Source organism: Podarcis pityusensis (genome assembly GCF_964106645.2).
Source record: "Podarcis pityusensis genome assembly, chromosome: 6".
Classification (NCBI taxonomy): Eukaryota; Metazoa; Chordata; class Lepidosauria; order Squamata; family Lacertidae; genus Podarcis; species Podarcis pityusensis.
In genome coordinates, this window is record NC_138030.1 from 44,187,138 (window position 1) to 44,213,279 (window position 26,142).

A 26,142-nucleotide genomic window follows, 5' to 3' on the forward strand; every position below is an offset into this window, starting at 1 on the left:
TACAGCAAACTGCAAGCCTCAGCCCTGGAATTGCTCCCAGTTCTTCCAGAGGGGTAGATGGCAAGGGAGTACATGAGTCCACCATCACTGAGGGAACTCACAATTATGCCAGCTGAACATTTGTTTCATCTGTCAAAGGACATTATATCCAGACCTAGTTGAAGGAAGGAAGCTGAGCATTCATTATCCGTACCGGGCCTGTGCATATCTCACGGCCTCTTCATCCTGACGAGCTTTAACCTCCTGGTGCAGAGCATCTTGGAGTCGTTGCTGCATCTCCTCCAGTTCTGTGATGCGCTTGCGCTGACGTTCTGCCTCTGCCTCCTTCAGTACCATCTCAGCCTGCATGTTAGCACGAGCCTGCAGGTATAATAATACCATGCGGTTAGTATGTAGAGTACACAGCCCAACAGCAGGGGGCAGAATCAGCTACCTAAACACAGCCTACATCTCAGCCGTTGGTGCAGACTGTGGTATGGCTTTCGTCATTTCCAGTCCAGATTTGTGGATGTACAAAGACAGGCATGCAATAATTAGCAGCGTAGAAAGAAGCAAAAAAGAAGCAAAACTGAGTGGCTCAGTGGGTTGTGGGCCTCAGTTTGGAATTCTTTTTTTGTGGGGGTGGGGTGGGGGGAGGTAACACTTATTGGAATGTTAAGAGGACCATGACCTCCCCTATAGGAGATTTCTGCCTGTTTGCCTTGGTGGCTATTAAATGATGCCATAATGAATATAACAATGCTGAGTTGGACGTTTTGCACTATGGAATATGGCTGTCACTCTGAAGCTGGGTAGTGACTGCACAGAATTCCACTTGAAGCAAGAAAAATATTTTTCGGACACAGTTCTTTGTTGCACAGAGCCTGAGTAATACTTGATGCATGTTGCCTCATTTTACAGCTTGCTTGCTTGCTTGCATTAGATGTGCCACAATTATGCAACAAATAATAAGTAATCTGCATGCCATGAAAAAAAAGGTGACAGTACAGTTTCTAGTATACAGCAGGCTCCTATTTATAACAAGCTATTTGATTAGTATCAGCAGTTTACAACTATATAAGCTTGTTATTGGCATCTGTCTGTCTTGACAGACAATGGAGTGTGCCTCTGGTGATCTCCCCGGGGCACAAGTCTAGGCAGCGTGTATGGAGGTCCTGGGCTGCCCGCACAAGACCCCCCTCTCGGCCTTGCTGATGTGGACCACAGTAAAGCAGAGCAATACATCTGGCGCCAGCTTGGCTTCAGGAGTTTTGCATATTATTACAAGAACCCTGAACCTGGCAGAGTAGCACATGGGCAGCCAATGCAGATATTTTTGCAGAGATGTCACATTCTGTTGTCTTGCACCTCCATCAGTAGTGTATAGCCACTGTATTCTGCACTACTTGGAACATCTGGATAGCACCACACAGCAAAACCATAGTGTAGTGTTTAGGAGTGTGAGCTGCTAATCTTAAGCCAAGAAAAAGCAGGCCTTCCATCACTTCATGCTTCTCAAAAGGATGTGCTTCCTCCTCACCCGACTGGCTTTGCCCAGCCAGTCTAGGCTGAAGATCCCAAGGAGACTTATTGCACAAGCTAGAGCACTGAACAAGCCCCTAAAAAATCCACGGCATTCCTAACCCCTCCTGGGTATTGTTGGCAAGCTGACTGACCCACCAAAGATGCCAAGGACGGATTTGTATCTTTGTTTGCTGACCTGGTCGACCAGGCAGGTTGTGGATATGGGAGCCCCCTTGCCCTTCTCCTTGAACCCACCTTCTCAGCTTCCTGCAACTGTATCTCCAGTGTCCTCTGCATTTCCTCATGCTGCTGCTGGCGCCGCTCCTCCTCCTCGTGGAGCAAGAGCTCAGCTTGGCGCTGGGCCTCCTTCAGCAGCTCCAGCTCCTGCAGCTTGCGCTCCTTCTCCTCCTGCAGCTGCTTCAGGCGCTGCATCTCCTCCTCCTTGGCAGCCTTCTTCCGCTCCCGCTGCTCCCGCTGCTCCCGCCGCTTCTGCTTCAAGTCCTTGTGCAGAGACTTCTTGCCCTCGGCCTGGAGGCGGATTGCCATCTGGATGGCTGCCGAGGGAGGAAGGGCCGGAGATGTCAGAAGGGGACATAGGGGCTGCCTTGGCTAGCGACTATAAAGAGCCCCTTGACTCACAACCACTTCTCTATCCCTTAAGGTCAGGGAAACTCAGGTCCAGGGTCCAAATGTGGATCTTGATGTCTTTATATCTAGTGCTCAGGGATCTTCCTAGGCCACACCCTCTACTGGCCCTGCTTCATAACTTCTTGGTTTTGCCTGGCTGGAATGTGACCTTGAATTGTGATAATGTCTCTTGCACCCATGGATGGAGGTGAGTGCATGTAGAAACAAAGCCTAGTGCACAAAGGTAAGATTTACATTATTTGCTCCTCCCACTTTTGCCTCTGGCTCCACCCACCACTGGCATGTAGCCCCTGGAAGGTTACCTCAAAGGGATGTGGCCCACAAATGCCTTAGGGCCATCTCCTGTGAGGGTCTTCTCTAAAGCCTCCCCCTTTTCAAAAGTGAGGCAGGTAAAGAAAGAGAGGGGATTTAGCACCCCTATCATGGGGACACCATCTCCAAGGAGGCTCGCTTTGAAGCAACATAGCATAAGCATAAACCTCCTTAGCAACCTAGGCTTTTTACCTCATTGAACTGTTCCATTATCTGCTTGTTTGCTTAATCATTTTCATTGTTTTCATGAATTGCACTTCTAATTTTTTAAAAACTTCCCTGTAATTGAGTTCGATGATGGGCAATATAAAAATACGTTAGAGAAATGAAATAAGGAAGAGTTGCAACATTCAGCACCCATGACCCCCAGAGTTTTGGGATGTCTGCTTTCTTGGCTGATGCTATTCAACAGGAAGCAAAACCAAACTTCCTTTTCATACTGCAAATTCATAAAAGTTTTGTGGTATGCAAACGAAGAACTCTATACACACACACACACACACACACACACACACACACACACGGAAGTGTCAGACTGGCAAGACCCTGTGGTTCTATATTATCTTGTCTCCTATCTCTAACACTCAATATTATTTAGCTACTACTAGGATTCTCGCAGAAGACAATATTAAAATAATCTGCACTGAAGTCCCAAATAGTTACACAAGACTGGCTTTCAATCCAGAATCATGTGTTTTTATGTTTTCATAAAATGTTGGCCATGTGAGTTACTTTAGCTTGGGCAGTTCAAGTCATACGGGGAGAAAGTCAATCCATGAATGAAGGCTACCTAAAGGGCCAGAGGCTCTTGCTACTTTCAGTTTCATATCTTAATTACAGCAAATCTCCAAAGGTGTTAGGAGAAAAGAGCCACAGTACTCACCAAGCGTCCACTCCTGCCTTTGCCTGGTATCCGAGGCGCTCATTTCATACGTCCGAGAAGGTGTTTTCACACAGAACATACACCGTTTCCCATCCTTGTCAGGCAAGATCTTTGAATAAAGGAGGAAAAGTTGACATCTCCCTTCAGCCACAAGCCCACCTAGAACACTGCCAAGGCTTGAAATGCCTCAAGCCAAGGATGGCCACCCCTGCCTTTCCCAACCACAAAACAACATCCCCATCAAGGCTTTGCAACCCAGCCTGGGAGAAGCTGCAACCCTGCTGACTTCCAGTCCTTACTGAAAGTGGAGCTAACAGTCAGTACTGAATTTACATCCAGTTCTGATTGCAAGCCCTACTTTCAGCAACTATCTTTACAGCCTTGGCCTGACTTCAATCCATGGCTGCAAATCTTCTTCCCATACAGTATGAGCTGGGGCTGCAAAGGAAGAGTCACCTGACTTCAGGCAACTGATAGGTATGGCGGCCTTCCCCACCTGTCAAAAGTGGGCCATGGAGGGCGGGCCAGTTCTGGACTGGATCCAGTCCGTCCATCCCCTGTCCTCACTATTAACAGGCACAGCATGGCTTGTCTCCTCAATTCCTCTCAGTGGTGCAATAGGTAATTTTAGACTCTGGGTGGCATCCAACAAAATAGCTCCATCTGCACAAGGATTTTTATTCATGCAACAGAATGTCCTCTCCCCAAACCTGCTATGGAGGGTTGGGGGGAACCGAGAACATATTTAGGGGGTGCAGAGAGGAGAGGAAGTTCAATTGTGCAGCCATAAGTCCTTGATTTCACTGGATACTGCCCTATGGTCTTAATGGACTTATGTAGGGGAGGCAGATTTTTAGACATTAATGTGTACTAAAATTCACTTCAAAGTGTGATAAACAAGTCCTGCTGCATTTGGAGGCTCTTGTATTCATTTTGTCAAGTGAGGACTTGGACTTTGTGCCACGATGGCACTACTGATTCTACATTGTTTTCCCCATACTTGGCTGTCAGTAATATAGTAATTTCCTTCTTATTTCTCCTTTTCGGGGAAGGTCTTAAATATTTGGGGGAAGGCCTTCTCAGTATGGACAGTGCTCATCCAAGTGCTTCCACCAGACCAAGGACTTCCGGCTGTTCAGTGGAACCTTCCCCTTTCTCTCCTCTTTCCTCACACCCATTAAATACGTCCTGGGGATCCCCTAAGCCTCTGGAGCAGATATGGGGAGGGCGCAGGAAGCACACAGGGAGAAGAGGACATTCTGCTGTGTAAGTGGAGATCACAGAATCATAGAGTTGGATAGGACCCCGAGGGTGATCTAGTCCAGCCACCTGCAATGCAGGAATCTCAACTAGATCATACAAGACAGTTGGTCATCCAACCTCTACCTAACAGCCTCCAAGGAAAGAGAGTCCACCACCTCTTGTGGGAGTTTGTTCCACTGTTGAACAGCTCTTGTCGGAAAGTTATTTCTGCTGTTTCGTTGGAATCTCCTTTCTTGTAACTTGAAGCCATTGGTTTGAGTCCTGCCCCCCAGAGCAGGAGAAAACAAGCTTGCTCTATCCCCCATGTGATAGCCCTTCAGATATTTGAAGATGGCTATCATAACACCTCTCAATTTTTGCTTCTCCAGGCTAAACATACCCAATTCCCTCAACCATTCCTCTTAAGGCCTGGTTTCCTGACCCTTGATCATCTTGGATAACACCCTTTGTTTTGAGATCTCCTGCTGAGGCTCTTCTCAAAGTGCCTTCCATATCAGAAACACAGAATAAAACAGTAATGGAGAGGGCTTTACTTTTTCCTGCTGGTGATGCCAGGTTACAGAACCCTCTTCTTAAAGAAGTATGCCTGCCACCTACATTACAATTCGTTTGGCACGAGGCAAAAACATTTATCCCCCCCCCCCCGGCATTTTTAATATATGTAATTGCTTAAACCTGCTGTATGTTTTAAGCTGCTGCCTCATGTTATGGTTAATATTTATGGTTTACTGCTTGTTTTAGTGTTTTATAATATGCACTATGAATTATTTTGGACTTGTCATTGACCATCTTGAACTCTTATTGGCTGAAGCATAGTCTACAAATGTTTAGTTTATTTGTTTAAAACAGACAGCTTCATCTGCATGTGCTTTTTTCCTCCCTCAAAAGGACCTGTACATAGGCTTCAACAGCAACCTTGATAAGGTCCTGTCAGTTTCGCAGGTGCTGATAATGTCAAGGTCACAATCCACGTATGTTACAGTTGCATATTCCTGCATTGTGGTGAAGGGAATGACACTGGGGTACGCAACTGGGGAGAGGAGAAGCCACACACTGTCACCAGCTGCCTCATGAGAGGACTGCATCTGCCTATCATGTTCCTTTTGTTTCAGAGTATGTCCAATTACCTCCACACAAGAGTTTCTGTCCAAAGAAATGCTCCCCTTTTTCTCCTTCCGTTCCTCACTCACATAGTAAGAGAGATCACTGGGCTTTAGGGTGAACCATCGTTCAGACCAGTTCCTTCTCAGATGACCTTTCTTCCATAGATAGCCCTGCTCCCAGCCAAAGAGACAGAGAAACAGAAAGTGAGTAAACAAAGATATTTGTACCAAAGATCTTTGCAAGACTCCACCTATATTACAGCCATAGCACAGATTTGTGTCACAAAGGAGCCAAAGAAACTGGCACATTTAGAACATGGATTGTGTGAACTGATCTCCAGCTTATCTTACACAGGTATATGTAAGTGTATACATGCATATTGTATATTCTGAAAGGTATACCTTATCACTAGCTTTATATGAGGTTGCATCCATGTGGTAACTTCCCACATGGCCAATTTACTTCTGGTGTGGAATAAGCAAGTGCCACCAACTAGCAGGAGGCTTTCTACTCGAACCTTTCCTTTGAATGAGCTGGATATCAACCTTAATGAACCTTGAGCTTGATCTGCCATCTGAACTATTACAAACAGGACCATGTGGCTTGTGGGTGTCAGGAATGCTGACTTGTTTTCTTCCTCTTTGCGCAGTGGACTTAGCACAGTGTCCTATTTCCTCATTGGCTGCTGGCATATCCTCAATGCTGTACACTCAGCAAGCTTCCAGAATTTCCCACTATCAGGCATGCTGATTTGGCACTTTTGACAGCTCACACGCCACAAGGGTATTGTGATTCCTGACAGGCTGATTGGCGATCAGGACTGATCAGGATTAGCAAAGTGTGGGAAATCTTCCAAAGGACTGGCATGCAAAATCCCATGCTAGCTGGTAGATACAGTAACTACATCTTGGTGTACAGAACCCAGAAGAAAAATGGAACATGCATACAAGCCTAAAAGTTGCCTACCCGATTATCCTTAGCATATGCAGTTACCATTCTATAGGAAAAGACAAATAAACATCAGTGTAGGTTCTCTGGTCTCTTCCCAGATGGTTGCTCCCCCCCCCCTTTACCTTGTTCTACTGTTCCTCTCACTTCAAATACCACAAATTAGATCATTTCCCACCCCTTTAATGCTCTTGTTATCATTGTCCAAAAAGGTAACTAGAATGTGCAGTAGATGCAGTCCCCATCAGGCCAATACAGACTTTATTAGAGAGGAAGAAAGCTGTGCTGGGTCCCCGTGTATTATTTCCTGTTCATAGGTAGTTCCACAAACCCAAGCAAAGGATTTCCTAATCAAGGACAGCTCTTTACCTGTTTGAGCACATCTCCAATGATCTCCTGGTAGACTTCTTCAACAGCCATGCTAATAGCCTCACGCTCAATTCCTCGTAGGAACCGGCCAGAGTTTACCAAGTCAAGAAACTGCCAGACTGTCAAACCACTCTGCTGTTGAGCCTCTTGAGAAAAGAAGTCCTCTAACTCCCCAGAGTTGAGCTCAATGCTCATGGCTGTGCAGATCTTCTTCAGGAGGTATTCCACCTGGAACAAACAGGGGAAGTCAGCAGAGAAGGAACTAACCATGTTCTCTACTTCTAGGTATCAGATGTAATTTGAATTCCCCTTGGGATCACATACAATTCCTTCTTGTGCCGTGGAATTTCACTCCATAGACTCTTATTGCTTCAAGTCAGTTCTTGCTTCAAGAATTCTGTGGTTCCACATGGCAACAATATATAGTGACATATTCTCCATTAAAATTCTCCAATAACTGTACCCAGGGGAAAGATTCAAAGTCCACTTATTTAGAAGTATCATTCAGTTCAATGGAACTTATTCCCAGAAGGTATATTTAGAACTGCAAATTTCAATCAGCAAATGATCTCCTTTCCGTTGGGGGCGGACTCACAGCCACCTCTTTCAAGTTGACTGGGAGTACCCACTCTCACAAAAAAGACATTTATTACTTAATGGACTCCACAAATCAATCCTCTTCTGCTTGATGTTATCAATCAGAGAAAGCAAGCGCCGAGTCAACATCTGGTACCCTCAACCCCCCCCCCCCCTGAGCACCATGTCTGTGTCACAAGGCCACAATAACTGAAAATCCTCCCTCTAAAAAGAACCAGAGTTCTGGATTCATTCAACTGAATGCAGCATTTGTGGTACCCAAGTTATATCAAATGCAAAAATCTTTATGCTTGAAGTGTTTTGCAAACATATTATATGGAGCTTACAAGGGCACTTGTACATCCACCTGCAGGCCAAGCTGGAGTAAACTATGAACGACTCAGAAAAGCTCTGCTAAACAACGTCCCAATTACAGAATGGCAGAGAAGTATTGCTTCTTTGCTGCCATCGCTGCCACCAAAACAGGCACAATAATGTGTTTATTCCCATTTGAGTTTTCCATTACCTGCATTCCAACAAGGAAATGGACAGAAACAAAAGAAAAATTAGTTGGTTTTGCCTGTCATTGGCTTTGTCTACTTTGGCCTTCCTGCATTCCACTCTACTAGTCCCCATAGTTATTAGCCACAGCTGCCACTACCTGTGGTATGAAAAGGTATCTAAATACACCTGAAGGCTGAAATCTCGTAGTCACTTCCCTAGGTGTGAAGTCCCACGGAAATCAATGGGATGCACAGAAGTTTGCAGCATCTCCTAGGATTTATTGTTTATTTTGACTATTTACTCAGAAGCCAGATGCCAATGCTAGATTTAAAAATCAAAAATCCTCATCCATTGTGGATTCTTACACAAAACCACCAAATTCTTTAAAAACAAATGCACGCTAGCGGATGCTCAACTCCACTGTTGGTGGAGTTAGAAAGACAGCATGCTTTTTCAAGAGCTGAACAGGAAATGCCTTGGTAGGAAACAGGAAGCGTAGCTGATGACTGCATGTGCACACAGGGCCTTTTCTGCTGAACTATAAGGGGGATGGAGCAAGAGTGTCAGACACAGGGGAGAGAAAAGCTTGATGGTTGTCATCACACCTGACATCAGCTGATGAGCTAGATGCAGTGGAAACTCCTGGAAACTATATGAGATTATTTTCTGGCTAGGTCTTTATTGGCTTTGGGACCTATGTGTCAGGGTTTAGTTTCTGGTCTTTAGATTTACAAACCACCTGACTGAGATTTTGCCTCTGTACTAAGGAGCAAAGGAAATCCCCTTCCCTCCAACAACATGTCTTGTGGAATTTAGAGATTATTGCTGTTATTACTGGCTCTGCTAGACTGAACAGCATTTCTTTATTGCAATTAACCCTTTGGGTGGAGCCAACATGTTCCAGATTCGTATCTCAACGTGTTTCAAGAATGGGTGTGTCCAGACCTGCAGTTTTTCAGTCTACAACAGAAAGCAGCATGAGGAGCAGCCCGCATCCTCTCACTGCACACGTGAACTGGGTTTACACTCTCACTCTAAAGGACGGATGACATTAATTAGACATGCATGTTTCTGCCTGACTGGCCTAAATGAAAGTCACACGCTATCCCATTTCCTGGCCGTTGTTTCTCTCCGCCTCCAAGCTGGCTTGTTTGGTTTGGGGTTGTTCTTTTTTAACGTTGAGTCTGTGGCACTACCCTTTTGCATGCATTCATGTAGACGCCTTGTCCGTATGTTGGCTAGTCTCCTCCCAGCAGAAGCTAAACACAGCCACAGTGTTAACCCAGAATCCAACCACCTCACAGAATCTTATTCCCCCACCCCCAAAAAATATTTCCCTGCCCCACCCTGCCTGAGGCCATCTCCAGGCCATCTCCATTTGTGTGTGTGGAAAAATAAAGAAAATGTATCAGGTGTGATTGCATGTATGAGTGCAACTGTGCAAATTCAACATTTATGAAACCCAAAGCACCTGCAGTTTTAGGAGAAGCATGGATGTAAGGGAAGCAGATGAAAATTGCTATTGGGACACTGAGAAACAGAAGTGAAATACAGCATTTTGGGAAGGGCCATAGATTAGTGGTATAGCACATCATTTCCAGGCCAAAGGTCCCAAGTTCAGTCACTGCTATATCCAGGACAAGGGATGGTAAGTACCAGCCAGAGCCCCATGGAGCTGTCATGGAGGGTTGGTTGGATCCTGAGAAGCAGCAGGAGGAGATCAGGGAGCTGCAGTTAGATAACTCTGGGGAGGGCCCCAGTGGGACAGGAGAAATTCCAGGGAATCCCTGTCAGGTGTCCAACATCAGGGAGGGGAAGGGGAGCTGGGAATCTGATCCAGGGGAGGGGCCAGGTGGCTTAACAGAGGAGAATTCAACCCCAATGAGATATGGGGTTGCTATTCAGGTGCTTCCTCCTGTCAGCGCAGAGCCTCCTGCTTTTAAGGAGGCAACAGAGTATAAATCTGATGCTGAGCACACATTGACAGTGCTTCCAAGAACAAGGAGATGCCAGCTCTAACACAAGTAGACCTCCCACGCCTAACTTGGAGGAGTGCATGTTCATTTGCCTAGCCCTGAGACTTTGGCTGCTTGCACTAATTGCTATGCCTGCCCCATCCTTTTATAAGAAAGATGCAGGAGGCATGTTGCTTGTGGGTCAACATCTTAGCTTGTGCCTGGCCATGCCTATGTATCTCTGTGGCTCCTTGTAACCTGAGCCTGGTCCATGCACTGTTTTGACTTTTGCAGTAAAGCCTTTGGCAGAAACAAGAGTCTGCAGTTCCAGTTCTTCATCTAGCAGGGCCAGGACACTCACACCCAAAATCTGGGGGAATCATTGGCAGTCAGTGGACAATACTGATGATTTGACTCTGTATAAGGCAGCTTCCTATGTTCCAGATACAAGAATGCTTGTTTTGGGGTGCATCAAAAAACAATACCACTCGAAAGCATGAATGGGGTAGAACTCTCTATAGAGGAATCGGCATGAGTATAACAGATCATATATTGTGCAGGAGATTTGTAAGCACGACCAAAAGGGGCTATAAAGCAGCAACTCTCACAGATTGCATAGGGCCATGCAACATGCTAACATGTAGAAAAGGGCGTCTTCTTGTTCACCATATTCATCCCTTGGCCACACAGGGTGGAATCTTGAGCAGCGATCAGATGATGCAAGAAGCAGCATAGTTTGGATCTGCAGGCCTGTATACAGAAATCTATGATAGCTAGACTCAGACAATGATTATAATCACCTGGCTAAGCCCTAACGATGCAAAATATACATAGTGTGACTCATCCCTTATCAAAAGCACTGCAAAACAAGAAATTGTGTTACTTAAAAGCAATCATACCTCGTCAGGAACCATAACAAGAGGGTACTTGTCTTCGGATAAGAAGTTAAAGAGACACCAAAGTTTGAAAGCATCTTCATGGGATACAACGCTATTCCCATTCCGGTTTGGCTTGTAATTCTTCTTTGCTGTCAAGGTCCAGCAAAGCTCATCAAAACTCTCCTTGACAAAAGCACCTTCTTCTACCTGCAAACAAAACGTAAGTGATAGCTCTAGTGTTCTGGAGCAAACAGTGTGATGCAGCAGCAAGCAAACCAACAAACCTAATGCAATTCTAGGCTGCATCAACAGAATTACAGTGGCCTAATCAAGTGACTGGTTGAGTGGAGTGATGAGTACCAGAGCACATGGAAATGCCATTTACCTTCCCATCACAGCAGTACCTATTTATCTATTTGCACTGGTATGCTTTGAAACTGCTAGGTTGGCAGAAGCTGGGACAGAGCAACAGGAGGTCACTCTAACCACTACACCACACTGGCTCTCAGGTGTCCAGTCAGGTGGTGCATGCTGGCAATGATTAGGGTCAAAGCCAGCAATGGGTAGGGCCAGAGACACCCTCTTATTTCTCTCTCTTTATGTTACAGCCTTTTCTCTCTCGCACCCCTCTTTACCTCTTCCTTTCTATCCAACAGACTGTCAGTGGAAAGACAGGTCGCTCTTTCCAGAGGTCTGAACTGACCATTTGGAAAGGGCTTCTCCCCCTCACCCTTCCATTGCTACATCTGTTTTGGCTCACTCCCCATTTTTTCCTCTGACACCTTCCTTCTCTCCCTCTGGGCTCCCCCCTCCCACTCAAATTCAGTTGTGCGATATATATGGCCTTCAGACCAGAGGTTACTCTCCTACGGTTTAATCTTTGGCAGTGGAGTGCATATACATATTTCGCATCTGATGGTAGCCAGTTATTATCTCAAAGCACCTTGTTTTAGCTCTTTCTAAGGGACATACCATTTAGACACTGGGCTTAGGAACCCTCCAGGTGCCCTTTCTCTTGGGCATTCATGTTTGTGATGCTTGTGATGATATTGAGGCAGTCCTGCTTTCATCACAGTTTTCACCTACATAGGTTTTGGGGTGTCACACTGCTTCATTTCCAATCAGTGCATCTCATGTAACATCCTGCTAAAACCCCATAACTTTTTATACCATGAATGTTCTGGTTTATTTCTGTTCCTGTTTTGCTATAGCACCCCAGGACAGCAATAATGCGGTAGTACTGGGGAAGCATCGCAAAAACAGCTAATAAAACAGAATAAATTCACCACTCCCTTCACTATTATTGTGTCAAGAACTTGTTGCAAAACACACTTGCCATAAAACACTAGTCAGGGAGGGACCCAGCAATTTCCCTCTCATAAAGAGATGAGAAAAGCTTCTTCTTCTGCAATGTCCTTATCTGCACAACTGTTGGTGATAAAAGAGTCCAATATCCTTTTGCATCTGGTTACTTTAACTAACTAGCAATGGATGAACTCATTTTTGCTTAGCTGGGGTATTGGCATTTACAAACTTTCTTGCTGAGTATTCAGAAAATAGTTCATCTGTTTTCTGAGCACTCTCTCCTAACTTATAACACTGCACTGGCAGATGTGTCCTAATGCACCTTAATAATAATATTCCTCCTTTGGTAGTGTGGCTCCGAGCACCAGCCATGGTGGAGAACTACAGTGGTACCTCGGGTTAAATACTTAATTCATTCCGGAGGTCCGTTCTTAACCTGAAACTGTTCTTAACCTGAAGCACCATTTTAGCTAATGGGGTCTCCCTCTGCTGCTGCACCACTGGAGCACGATTTCTGTTCTCATCCTGAAGCAAAGTTCTTAACCCGAAGTACTATTTCTGGGTTAGCGGAGTATGTAACCCAAGGTACCACCGTACTTGGAAAATCCAGCCACCATCTCTTCCCCCCCCCCAAACCCCACCCCTGGAATAAAAGAGGCTTTTAGAGCCAGATGGGGAGAATAAACCACACATTTACAAGAAACCATCCAAGTAAATTGACTCAGATAATACAGATTAATTAGTCTTTTAACTTTTGTCATTGTTCTCTTTTTTAAAAAAAAAAACACTTTTGCATTTCTGTTAATTTTCAATTACAACATACTATTTCACCTACTCATAAGAATTTTAGATACTAGTCATAGCTCAGATGAACACATGCAACAATTCCCCAAAGTTCAAGGGAACCATGACGTTGACTAAGATAGTGTGAGGACACAAAAAGAGCCTGCTGGATCAGGACAGTGACCCTCTCAGCGAGCATCCTGTTCTCACAGTAGCCAACCAGTGGCTTGTGAATCATCAATATTATCATCTCCCATGTGGTAGAGGAGAAAGGTGGTTGGGAGAGATTGAGGCTGAGAGAGACTGGCTTGCCCAAGGCCACTTAGCGAGTTCATGGCAGAGATGACATTTGAACTAGGGAAATACCGATTCATAGCCCAGTCTGTTAGCCACCAGCACTCCATTTGCTTCCCCTGTGCAATTGCATCAAGCTTCAAAAAGTACTATGCAGTAAGGGAAGTGATACACAATTGTTCCCTGGCTCTTTAAACAGGAGTGTGTGTGTGTGTGTGTGTGTGTGTGTGTGTGTGTGTGTTAGTTATCTGGCCATCTTCCATAGCTAGTCTCTAAACTACTGTTTCACAGTTTTCATCCAGCAAAAGGTTACCATGCCAAGATAACACTAGGCAGATGTGCCAGTTCTGCCACTAGTTAATGGGGACCAAAAGGATAATGAAACAGCTATGATCATCCTTGTGATTTGTAGCTGGGGTTGCCTGCATATAAATTGGCATTCAGATCATTTGGAGTGGGCAGCGAGTGGCAGCCAGCCAGGAATTCAGCACATGCCCCATGACTCAAGCTTGTGCTTTATCCAAGGCACGAAAGAGTCCAGAGCTCCCTGCATAATGCACAGCTGACACGTAAACCATGTTCTGCAAATAAAAGAGTCTAAATTCTCTCTGAATTTAAACCTTAAGTTTTAAAGCCTGAAGCCTAGCATTGCCAACTAGGCCTTTCTGGTATCTTACAGTCCTGCAAAGTGTGCCTGTTATTTGGGAGAGTCTTAAGGCTACATCCACGTAAAAGCTGTCTAGATTTCCAAGTTGGAACACTTGTGCATTATCAGAAAATTCCCTGGCAAAAGTAGCTACCTTTTTGCTTCAGGTCACAAATATGCCACTAAGCAAAAGTCTGACTATGCAGAAAGCACCACCTGCTAGCTCTGGGGGGCAAATCAGGATTGAAACCTCTAGACCATGTAGATTACAGAAAACAGGATGCACAGGGTAAAGTGCATCCAGTTTTCAAAATCAGCACTCTGTTGATGTGTCCTAATCGTGCCAGTGCATCAAAATCCAGAAGATGCAGAGAAAAGCAGCCACATACAAGATGATACAGATTAGGAATATGTTCTGAGTGTGTTCTGTGTACTTGGTTGTAAGGGAATTCAGAAGTGCCCAGATTACAGGGGTCCAACTTGATAAATTGTACCATTCATCTTTGTTGAAAAAGAAAAACAAAGCCTAAGTTATTCACCTTGAAAATCCAGAATTCTCTAATAATAATAATAATTTATTATTTTATTGTTTATACCCCTCCCATCTACTCATAATTAATGAAGCTAGTTTGAGTGTGTTTAGCAAATTCATATACATTAACCTGACCTACAAGCCTTGGAATTTTAATTTCACAGAATTTTGGGAGTGCATTGGCAAAGACTGGGGTGTGTGATAGTTGGAAAGGAGAAACGTGTTCGTTCTGAAACAAAACCTGATTGTATGTCAAGATCTGAGATTCCCTGCTATGCCAAGAGAAACATAGGGCACACATAGGGGTGTTTTCAATGCTAGTCCTACTCACAGTAGACCCTCTAAAGATAATGGACTTAGGTTCATTAGTTTCAATGGGTCTACTCTGAGTAGGTCCAGCATTGACTAAAATCCATAGCTATGAAGCCAATGCAAACCACTTGGATCTTCTGTAGGCATATTTGTGACCTTTTACACTAGGGTAAAAGGGCTTTCCTGAGGGCAAATCCGCCCCCCAACCCGTGCTTGACTCAAAACAGCATGTCTTCACAACTGATAGAGAGCGACATCACAATCAGATCATTTATTTCAAAACAGCATGTTCTCTATATGCATGAGTTTGTTTCCTTAATCATTTCACACTTGAGCTGTTTCGGCTGCTGCTGGGTGGTGAGTCACTGGAGAAGGTAGCATGTTTCCTGCTAATTGGAGGAGATATCCAAATTAACAGAAAGAGTATTCTCAGACTGCATTCCCACCTTGAGGCAAGATTATTCTGTTGGGCTTGTGGTTGCAGTGCAAGTCAGGCCTACTCAATAATGTGGAGTGGGGGGGGAGGGAGGGAGGGAGTGGACCCCAAATGACATTCACAAACTCCACCCCAGGACTGCACCAAAGCATGCCCCTCAAAGCCTTCTAAAAACAATAAAAAACAGTGGAATCCTAAACTGGCTTCCTCAAATCTACTCAATGGGGTGTACTCCCTCCTAGGTGTGCTTTGCACTGCAACTTAAGTATGGCATCCCAAAAGGCAAGGGCACTGGGCCCCTGTAATTTGAGCTCTCCTGAATTCACTTACAGCAGGAATGTAGAACAAGGGCCCCTGCAGATGCTGCTGGACCACAACTCCCAATTCCCTGATGAGAGGTGGAGTCTAGCAACTGGAAGGCTACAACCTTACCTTACAAGGAAGAGTTTTGTGCTCAAGAGTTGTATATAACAAAAGGGCTCACATGCTCGCTGCTCCTCCCCTTCTTCTTCCTACCTGCCCCCCTCTCCCACAACCAGTCATCACGGTGTAGCACAATTGAGGAAGGATGCTAATGTCCTTCATCAGAAAATCAGGCATTAGGGGGACCAGAAAAACCGAGAGGGAGCCTTCAGAATGCTGAGTGCTGCCACCACTTTGCTGTGATGGCAAATACTGTTTAAAGCAGGAATGGGGAACTGGTGGCCTTCTAGCTTTTGTTAAACCCCAACTCCCATCACCGGCAGCCAACAGGGCTGTTGGTCAGGGATGATAGGAGTTGTAGTCCAACGAGGCCTGGAAGGCCACAGGTTCCCCCCACCCCTGAGTTGTGGTTTAACAGTGAAACTTTTGAACAGTTTTTGCCACCATAGCAAAATGGCTCATGGTGTGTCTAGGCTTCAAGTTGCTCTATGGCTGGCAAGATTGGTGTGTGTTTGTGTAAAGTGGCTGGTGGCAGCTGCAGTGGGAAAGTAGTGGGCAACAGAAGTGGAGAGGCAGCAAGCCCTTGCTTGTTCTGCCACCCTCGGACTCCACCTCCTTATCCAAAAAACTCAACTTGCCACATGGCAGGAACAACCCTATGAAGCTGCCATGGATCTCTCTCTCTCTCTCTCTCTCTCTCTCTCTCTCTCTCTCTGTGTGTGTGTGTGTGTGTGTGTGTCTAAGCCTGGAGAAGACAGCTCATAACATTCCCCTTCAAGGAACAAAGATGCCTTTGAAATACAGAGAACCAGAGAGAAAAATCAGGCTTTAGGAATCCAGTTTCTTATTTTAAAATCTTCTCTTCCTAACAAGCATCCAAACAGATCTTTAAGATGGGGTTTTTGCCAGCAGACTTTTAAAATTCATTTGAATCTCATTGACACAGATTTGCACATTCCCCAGGGCTTGATGGTGGGTTGTGGGGAGAGGAAGAGAAGCAGCAAACCTGCACCTGTTTGCTGTCCCGTTTTCTCAACCTTAAGTAGGATTCCATTCACACTGAAATGCTCTGAACCCACCAAAGCCAAGTATTCCATGCAAGGGGCTTTGATACTGCTTCACAGTCCCTCTATATAAAGTGCTCATGAATATGAAAATCAGGATTAACAGCTTCCTTCCTTGAAAGCCTGGGAGGTACTCAAGAAACTATGATTAACTGAAAATCCTCCAAGTAGCACAAATCTGACCACACTTGGAAGGGGTGACATCCTATTTCTGCTTCCTTCCTCCTTTGTGCCTCACACGTCATACACAGCTTTCACGTAAAATGTGGGTTGCCTCTTCCTTTTTGCCCCTCTACCCATTCACATAAAATGTGGGTTGCCTCTTCCTTTTTGCCCTGTTCAGGGAAGTTTTTAATGTATGACATATTAGTGTATTTTTGGTCTTTGTGGAAGCCGCCCAGAGTGGCTGGGGAAACCCAGCCAGATGGGCGGGGTACAAATAATAATAAATTATTATTATTATTATTATTATTACTCTTTTCCCCACTCAGGGGAGTGCTCCAAGTAAGTTGATCCACTTAAACAATTGTTCGGTGTCTTATTTACATTTTTTTTTAAAAAAGCCAAACTCAGTCAGTGGGGGATTTTAAATTGAAAAACTGCTTTGGGGATGGGGTGGGAGGTGGACAAGGCACAGCTGCAGCTGAATGATAGACCATCTGCTTAGCAGAAAGAAGGTTCCCAAGTTCCATCGCCAGCATCTCCAAATAGGGTTAGGAAAGACTGCTGCCTGAGACTTTGGAGAGCTGCTGCCAATCAGTGTAGACATTATAGAGCTAGATGGACTAATGGTCCCACTTGGTATAAAACAGCTTCCTATGTTCTTCCCATAGCTGTTAACTTTTCCCTTTTCTTGTGAGGAATCCTATTCGGAATAAGGGAATTCCCCTTAAAAAAAAGGAAATGTTGACAGCTATGGTTCTTCCTGTTACATCTCAAATCACCAGCCAATCATCAGTGTGCACAGTTGCTGCTGCTGGAAACTAGGAAAACTGTTCCTTTCCCGTCCTGTGTTTGATACTGCCTAGACACTTGTAGGGCCCTAAGTTCCCCATCCCTGATCTAAGAAGAAGGAGCTTCAAGGGGAAATGGGCTTACCTTGTCCAGGATGTATTTGTTGAGATATGGCATATACCCTTGACTTGATACTGGCCCATCGTCATCGTCCTTGAAGTGTTCCTCCAATGCCACAGGATCATGAGGGATGCACAGCACGGTGTACAGGTTGTGAGAAAGCACCTGAGAGAGCAGAGGAAAGACAGGCCATCAGGACAAGACAGAACCAAATTAGACACAAGGAGGGCAGACTTTTTTCTTTTTTTCTCACGTCTGCCTTATTGACATAACAAGTAGGGAATGGAGTGGGGAAGGGTTCAGCCTCCCTCACCCACACATCTCTACTGATGCCCCATGTCTTTTTGGCTTAAACATGAGCAAATGCAGACACATGAATGATAACCTTGGCTGCCAAAACTATGGTCCCATGATACTTGAAAAAATAAAACAGTCTGGATTAGGGCAATATCTTCCCATTTGATATGTGGCACTTCAAGGATTAAACTATTTAGCTGCTAAGCAATTGGATGAAAAGTGGGGTTGAGCAGCACCATAGCCAAGATGCTCTGCGGATTCAATCCCCAGCATCTTCAGGTAGGACTGGAGAAAGACTCGTCTGAAAACCTAGAAACTCGGTGTAAGGCAATTTCCTATGTTTCTATAAAAGAATATCCAACACTTTAAAGTTTAAAGGCATCCCAGAATACACTTCTGACTCACACCCTGAAATTACCCTCAAATAGAAAGAAGGAAACAATTCTGCAAATAAATGGTGGGTTTAGGGATTTATTAACCCAATCAAGCTTTCACCCAAATAATAAATGCATTGCTTGGAAGAAAATCCCACATGCTGTCAATAAAACTTACTATCAAGGAAGTGTGCCTAGGACTATGATCTTTTCCATATGATTATTAGATTCAAAAGGGGGTGCAGCTGTGTGCCTTAAATTTTTGTAGAAAAGAGATTACTAGGAAGGGCAGCTTCTTCTACCTTTGCTGTATTGGATTGCCAGCTCCCCACCCCACCCCCTGCCCCATAGGTCTCATGTGCCTTTAATAGTCACATGACAGGCAGAGATTCAACAGCTCAGAATTGTACCATCCATCGCTAGTAGCTTCGTATTGGAAAAAGCTTCAGCTGTTAAGTTTCAGCTCTCATCCAGCTGTTTGTGCATAGGAGCTCTGCAAGGGGCAAAGGGGTGGGGAAGTTGGCAACCCTACAGCAGCACTATAATGAAAGAGAAACTGCCTGCTGAGAAAATCTCTTCAGTGCAAATATTAAGAGGAGAAGGGGACCTTGTCCTGCATTGAATGTCTCATCCCTGATTTTCCATCCCCATAACCAAAAAATAGAAGGCAACTGCTCCCTCCCTCAAAACCAAGCTGTGATTAGCTGGCATCATCTGAAACTCACCCTATTCATCTTTCACATTCAACCCAGCATAATGGTGTTTGGTATTGAGTGCTCAGCTATTGGAGGGTAAATAATCTCCAAACAATGTAAAATTCTCTCCTTTGTCTGAGTGTGTACCACTTCTGGAACCGATATACGTGCTGTTGTAGAACAGATGTCCTGGCTGCACTCCAGGTAGGCAAACTGCTTGCCATAGGTGACTTGGGCATGGGGGCGGGGGGGGGGAGAGACTGGGGAAAGTTTACATAAAAGGCACATTGGGTAATTCCAAAAGACCAGGCTGCCAAGGTGAATAAAGCTTAGTTAGCCAGAAGAGGCTCACTATTGCCAGAAAAACGACTGCTATCTGCTGCAGTGTCTGCCTGAGGGCCTAGTCAGATATATGTGAAAGGATCTCCCAACAGTCATTTTCTTTACTTAAAAAACAACAGCAGAAAGACCCCAAATTGGATCAAGGCCATCGTGTTGGCAGAGGGGAATAGTAGCAACAGTGATGTCTATGTTCTGCTTTTCTTTGAGTTTATTTATAAAGCAGATAACATACAAATTAAAAATAATAAAACATCAAATATAAACAAAGTAAAAGCATAAACAATACAAACAGAATGAACTGGGAGCGTGTGACTTCAGGAAGACAGGAAACGGCTTTATACTGAGCCTGACTAAGTGGTCCATCTCAGTATGTCTACAGACCAGTAGCAGGTCTCCAGGTTTTCAGGGACAGGGAGTCTCTCCCAGCCCTAGGTGGAGATGCTGAGGGTGTAATTTGAGGTATGGCCTTTCCTCTGCATTGTATCAGCAAGGGCTGAAATCTTAACCTCATTTACTTGGGTGTAAGACCCACTGAATTCAATGGGACCAACTTCTGAGTAGACATGGTTAGGCTTCAAGAAACCCGCTGAAATCAATAGACTTCTCCTTTAATTTCAGTCTTCTCTGACTATGATATAGTTGGATATTTCTTTAGGAAGCAACCAGCAACCCCTGGAAAGTTAACTGGCTGACGAGTTTTACTACTCTCAGATTATGTTAGCTATGTTTTATATTGCATTTGTAGATACTCTGGTTTTGCCACAACAGGTTAAGTTAGCCACTTCTCTGAGAGGCTACTTTAGCCACTTCTGGAACTGAGAGGGTACTCCCCTTCCTGACAACCAAATTTTAGCTTTCTAGGTCCATGCATAGCCCCAAACATCCCAGTCATGAGATAAGTCTGAAAGCAAGGGGGGGCGGAGGAGGAGACAGAAAATCAAGTCTGCTAGAGAAAGGTGAGAAGATGAATAAGTATCACCTCTGCAGTTATGTTGGGCTCTGCCAAAACCTGTCTGCAGTATCAAACTAGATGTGACCTGGGAGCTCCATATTTGGAGCTTCTTTCTCAAAAAGCAGCTGTGGGAGGAGGGGGATTCGGATTAGGGCCACAGTGCAGGCAAAGGATGCCACAGCCTCAATCTATTATCACGCCCTCCCCCAAAGGTGCTATTGGCCACAAGGGTGGGTGGAAATTTATGGGTTTAAGGGCTTGAATTAGAATTACAGTCCATTCATGCTTTACTCTCTTAACTATCTTAAGTGGAAACTGTTAGAGGGCACATCCTATCTGCTTTCCTTAACATTCATCTCTAAGAGGTAGGTTTGAGTGAGCTGCTGTCTGGCCACTTCAAGTAGCCTTTCCCTGTGTAGCCTAAAATGCCCTGTGGACAGTGGTTAATCTTGCTTTAAACCCTAAATTATTTAACCTATTTCACTAATTGATGTTAAAGTTGATCTACTACTCTAATAATATTCTCCCTCAAGGCAGCTTAGAAGAAAACACATAAAAATTTAACATTAAAAAGTGTGCTCCTTACATTTGCAAATCACCTACAGCACAACCATTAACTGCATTTATTTACTGCAAAGATTTAATGGGCTGCTATTTAGCCGAGCCAATCACTGTTGTTGAAAAAGCTTGTGAACAAGCTCAAGGACACTCTCATACCATATGAGCTAATGCTTAAGCAAAGTCCATTTATATACCTTCCATAAACTTTTCTCCCTATCGCATGTGACTAAGGCGAAACTGTGCTCTGTAGGCTCAGAACTGGCACCTAAGTACCTATGGTAAGATCAAACTGAAGGTGTGTCTTGCTTGGCATCCTGTTTCCCCACAGTCGTCAAGTCAGGTACCTATTGGTGGCTGGGGCCCACTGGGCCTGGAGGGGTGAAAGATCCAACAACAGGTAGAGGCAGAGGCAATGACAGGTAGAGCCAGCTAATTCTAGGTTTGTCCCCATCCTCCTTTCTGCTGAGTTCTACAAGGGCAACATTAAAGTCTAAGAAGGAGGGCTCTGACAGGCAGTGCCACCTCTGGACTAGTTGTAATTAAGGAGGTCAGCAAGTGAAGATTGGCTGTGAGTGGACTGAAGTGAGTGGGAAAGTGAACCATTCGCCTTAATGAACTAGCCTCCATTGCAGACACCTACGGGAAGACCACAAGCAAAACACAAGGGCAATATTCTTTCACCACTGTTGCTCCCTAGCAACTGCTATTCAGAGACAGATCACATCATATATAGCCACCATGATCAGTAGTCATAGCATTATCTGAAGGCAGCCCTGTATTGTAAAGTTTTTAGTGTTTGATGTTTTACTATGTTTTTATATTTTTAAATTGGGGAAACCTAGCCAGATGGGTAATAATTCTCAATGAATGTTGCTGTCTGAGATAGGGCAGCACCTGCAAAAATTGTCAAGATGCATTGCACCCAAGATCAACCAAGTTATTTTGGCACCTAAGGCAAAATAAATAAATAAAAATCCTACAAACACCTGTCCTTTCCCCTCTCAGCAAACAAATCTTTAAAACAACAAATTTAACTATCTGCTACCTTTCTACAGCACCAAACTAGCATGCCCTTTTAAAAGTGAAAAAAGGAGACAAAGTACTGAAACTTACCAAATCTAGTTTCTTCATCCTCTTAAAATGCAAGCAACAAATAAAAGATATGAAATAAAGACTTTAGCATCAGCCAAATCGTACAACTGTGGTTCGATGACTCAGCATTTCTGCTGCTAAATATGTTCATGCAAATTCAAACAATGGCCTACAGAAAACAGAGGCCAGAGTGGGGGCAATCAAGGACTTCTTCATAGAGATAGAAGAGGCATTCCATTTGGTTAATGTGAGAGGGGGCAGTGTGAGCTTGTTGCTATTGGCCATGCCCTGTTGGCTGTGCATAATTTGGGGAACTAAGCAGCGGTGTAACCAGCTGCTTGGGCACCTGGGGCGGTGTCTGCCCTGCACCCGAGGGTGGGGCAAGCCACCAACAGGGCGGGGTGAGCCAGGGCAGGGCACGCTGCGCAGAGCCTCCAAGGAGTCTGCCCACTGCCTCCCCCTCAGCCATAGGGTGGCTGAGGGGGAGGCAGCAGGCAGACGCAAGCCCCATGCTGCCATTTCAGGCAGTGCAGAGCTTGTATGTGCGATGGCGCGACAGTATTTCCCCCCCGGTGCCGTTGGGCCTGCCCTCACTTAAATATAGCGCACCCACCTCACAGAACACCAATTACCCGAATTCCTACAAACTACCCAAGATTATCTTATGGGGGACTTGTGTGAGAGAAAATTTAATAATTTGTTGTCTTAGGCAGGATTTGGTCAAATAAACATGAAAGATTTTATTAAACATAGGAAGTGTACGACACAAAGTGGGTAAAACAAAGGATATTTCAGATACTAATGTTATTTCACTTCTGCTCTTTCTCAGTTGTTGCACAGCTGTTGCTGCTTAATACTTTGTTTCTTAAACAAGGTGGTACTTCCTGTCAGTTACACACCCCTTTGACAACCCTACTCCTGAGGTACTCCAAGTAACAGACCCAAGGGATCACCACACCCCTCTTAACTGGTTTGGACGTCTTCTCAATGTAGAAGAATCTCTCCCCTCCTGACTGGAATGAGTTCTAAGTAGACTGTATTCTCACAGCTTCTACTTATCCTGGCTCAGCCTCCCAGTTAATTCCTGGCCTATTACTCTTACAGGACACCACACACTATCCTTCACACTAAGCTCAGAGACTCCTTTCGCTAGCTTTTGATATATTCCTCAGAGTAGATGTTTCTACCCAGAACCAACTCTCACTCCCAACCTAAAAACTGTCTCTCCTTTTCAACTCTCCCTCCTGGAACCCTGGCCAATCAGAAGCTGCCTTTCATTAAGAGTTTGCTGGCAGGGAAAAAAGAAAATGAAAACACTTGGTGAACCAACCTGCCCAGCAAAAACCAACTTTTCCATCACAGCATGCAGTCCACCCGCTGCCTCACCCTTATGATTGTTATTATTTATTAAATTTGCATACCACCCTTCATCACAGGGCAGTTCACAACAGAAAAATACAAAATGAGAATACAAAACACATGATAAAACAAAAACAGAAACAAAGCAACAAACCCCCTCCCACAAACACATTTAAAAGCCATAGAATGTTGAAATGTTTTCGCCTGGCACCTAAAGATATATAATGGAGACGCCAGGCGAGCCTCCCTGGGAAGAGCATTCCACAAACAGGGAGGCCAACACAGAAAAGGCCCGTTCTCCTGTTGCCACTCTCTAGACCTCTCACATGGAAGAGGCACATGAAGAAGGGCCTCAGTTGATGATAATACCAGGGCCTAGAAAGTGTGGGGCAGAAGGTAAGCCAGCTTTATCCGGTTCTGTGGTGCTGCAGGCTGCCTGGCCAGCAAGGAGGCTTAACACTCACCTCACCAGCCAGAAAGTGGATCCAAACCTGCCTGCGGATTGGTCAATAGCACACAGGCTTGGAGGCATGGCTCCCTTTGAGGGTGGGACTGATGGAGAACATAGGCTTCCTTCAGGTCTGTTCCCAAGGTATTTAAGGCTTCCTGCAAAGGCCCCCTGCATTCCACTCAGTTCTTCATCTGTAGTTTTTCTGTGTCCGAGCACCTTTCTTTTTCTTTTTCACCCCACCATTTCCCCCACTCTTTAATGTTAAATTGGAACAAACAGCAGTAAAGAGCAGGTTTTTGTGGGGAAAGCACAGGCAGGTAGGAAAGCACTCGGACACAGAGCTTTCAAGCTTGGGCCTGTGTCTAGAAACATGGGGATGAGTGCTGAGACTCTCCACTTCAAGAAGGGGTAGAGCCTAGGTGGTGCCGTGGTCTACACCACTGAGCCTAGGGCTTGCCGATTGGAAGGTTGGCAGTTCGAATCCCTGTGATGGGGTGAGCTCCCGTTGCTTGGTCCCAGCTCCTGCCAACCTAGCAGTTCGAAAGCACGTTGAAAGTAGATAAATAGGCATTTCCGCGTGCTGCTCTGGTTTCGCCAGAAGAGGCTTAGTCATGCTGGCCGCATGACCCAGAAAAACTGTCTGTGGACAAATGTCGGCTCCCTCAGCCAGTAAAGCAAGATGAGCATCGGAACCCTAAAGTCGTTTGCGACTGGACTTAACTGTCAGGGGTCCTTTACCTTTACATTTAGAGCTTGGGAAGGAGAGCAAGTTATTTGCTTGGAGCTACCCAAGGTCCTGCAACACCCATCTGACCCTACCTGCCACCTGCATGGCTAACTACCTGCTGATATCTGTAGACTCTGCTTGCTGTCGGGACACTGTATGTACATACTTAGGGCTCCTCCGTTGGTTGGAGACTTTGCTGATCAGGGATCACTGTCACTTGGAGGACATATAGCTCTACACATTTAGGGCTTTCTTCTCAATAATGTCTAATGCCGTGGGCCCCCGAGATTCCTGCCCACCACAAGAACCTGGTAAGCACAGTACAAGCCCATCAGGGAAGGTGTGGGGGAGGCGAAATGTGCGTGCCTTCTTGTCTGAACATTTCCCCTTATCAGTCTGTGATTAAAATTTAAAAAGCTATTGCAAGGGTGGCTAATATTTTTTGGCCTGACAGCCACATTCACTCTTAACTAGACCCCACATGCTAGTGGTGCATGTGGCCATTTCACACTCTCACATACATGCATGTGCACACACATGGAGACAGGTACAAAGGCATGCAGCTACCCTGCCTCAGTTATTATCAGTGGAGATTAAATTGATGAAGGATTAATCCCGCTCAGATAATCCATCCGATGACCAGTGAGAGGGGCAATTTGCATTCCAACCAGGGTTTGGGGTGCCACCTATCCAGGCACAATTTCACAGGTTCCCCCCCCACACACACATCATTGCGAAAATCAGTGGCCTCTTGCAGCCACCTAAGGCAGACACAAGCTTTAGTAAATGAAAGCTGGAAATTCAGGGCAGAGGTCCAAAATATATCTGAGTGGGTCACAGAGGCTAGCAAAGAGAGAAAGAGACAGGGATGGACACACATACTATGGCTACAGCACTAGGCTGGAGTTAGCAAAGGATCAGCTACTGACAAAGTGCCTTCTTATGTTGACTTTGAATGATCAGGAAGGTTTTCCCCTCCTTGGCCTATTTTTGGCTGCTTTCACACCTAGCAATACACTTCCTTCTGCTCCCACACACTGACACTCCTGCTTTTATGTGAGTCAACAGTTCAGCCAGTGTCCAAGCCTGCATGGCTAGGCCAGGTGCCTCCAGAGGGATGTGCATGGGCCGATTCCAAGGCTGAGTGATGTGCTGGCTGCTAAACATGTACGCATACTTTCCCCTGCCTCTTCTGGCAATCCCAACCCCAGTCACAGAGTTGTAATCTGGGCTGTGACAACGTCTCCTCTGTATGAGATCACTTGATGGGCTGGAGCGCACAGTGTTCTTTGCTCTAATTCATAGCAGCAGCTGTGCGAGTCCAGTGCCTCCTGGGTAGGAGACTTGTTGATTACTGGCCTGGCTCAGTAATTAGACACATCCAAATGTGCATTCCTCTTTCACTGTTTTTCCAGTCACATGCCCTGTCTAAGAACATAAAAGATCCCCTCCAAATCCTTGACTGGGCCCCTGAGGTTCC

At 45.2% G+C, this 26,142-nt stretch overlaps 1 protein-coding gene across 3 annotated transcripts in view; it reads right to left on the bottom strand.

Moving 5' to 3' along the window:
* DEF6 (DEF6 guanine nucleotide exchange factor) overlaps positions 1 to 26,142 on the bottom strand; it is a 47,815-nt gene that overhangs the window by 8,810 nt on the left and 12,863 nt on the right. For 2 of the 3 annotated variants that reach the window (XM_081010074.1, XM_081010076.1), the window contains exons 2-8: positions 17,837 to 17,977; positions 10,965 to 11,150; positions 7,031 to 7,258; positions 5,737 to 5,883; positions 3,347 to 3,455; positions 1,759 to 2,057; positions 194 to 360 (exon numbers count right to left, since the gene is read on the bottom strand). In XM_081010074.1, coding sequence (XP_080866200.1) covers positions 194 to 360; positions 1,759 to 2,057; positions 3,347 to 3,455; positions 5,737 to 5,883; positions 7,031 to 7,258; positions 10,965 to 11,150; positions 17,837 to 17,977 — 1,277 coding nt within the window. Of the gene's footprint in view, positions 1 to 193; positions 361 to 1,758; positions 2,058 to 3,346; positions 3,456 to 5,736; positions 5,884 to 7,030; positions 7,259 to 10,964; positions 11,151 to 17,836; positions 17,978 to 22,146; positions 22,274 to 26,142 lie in introns of those variants that run through there. The other variant, XM_081010075.1, reaches the window with a different exon arrangement.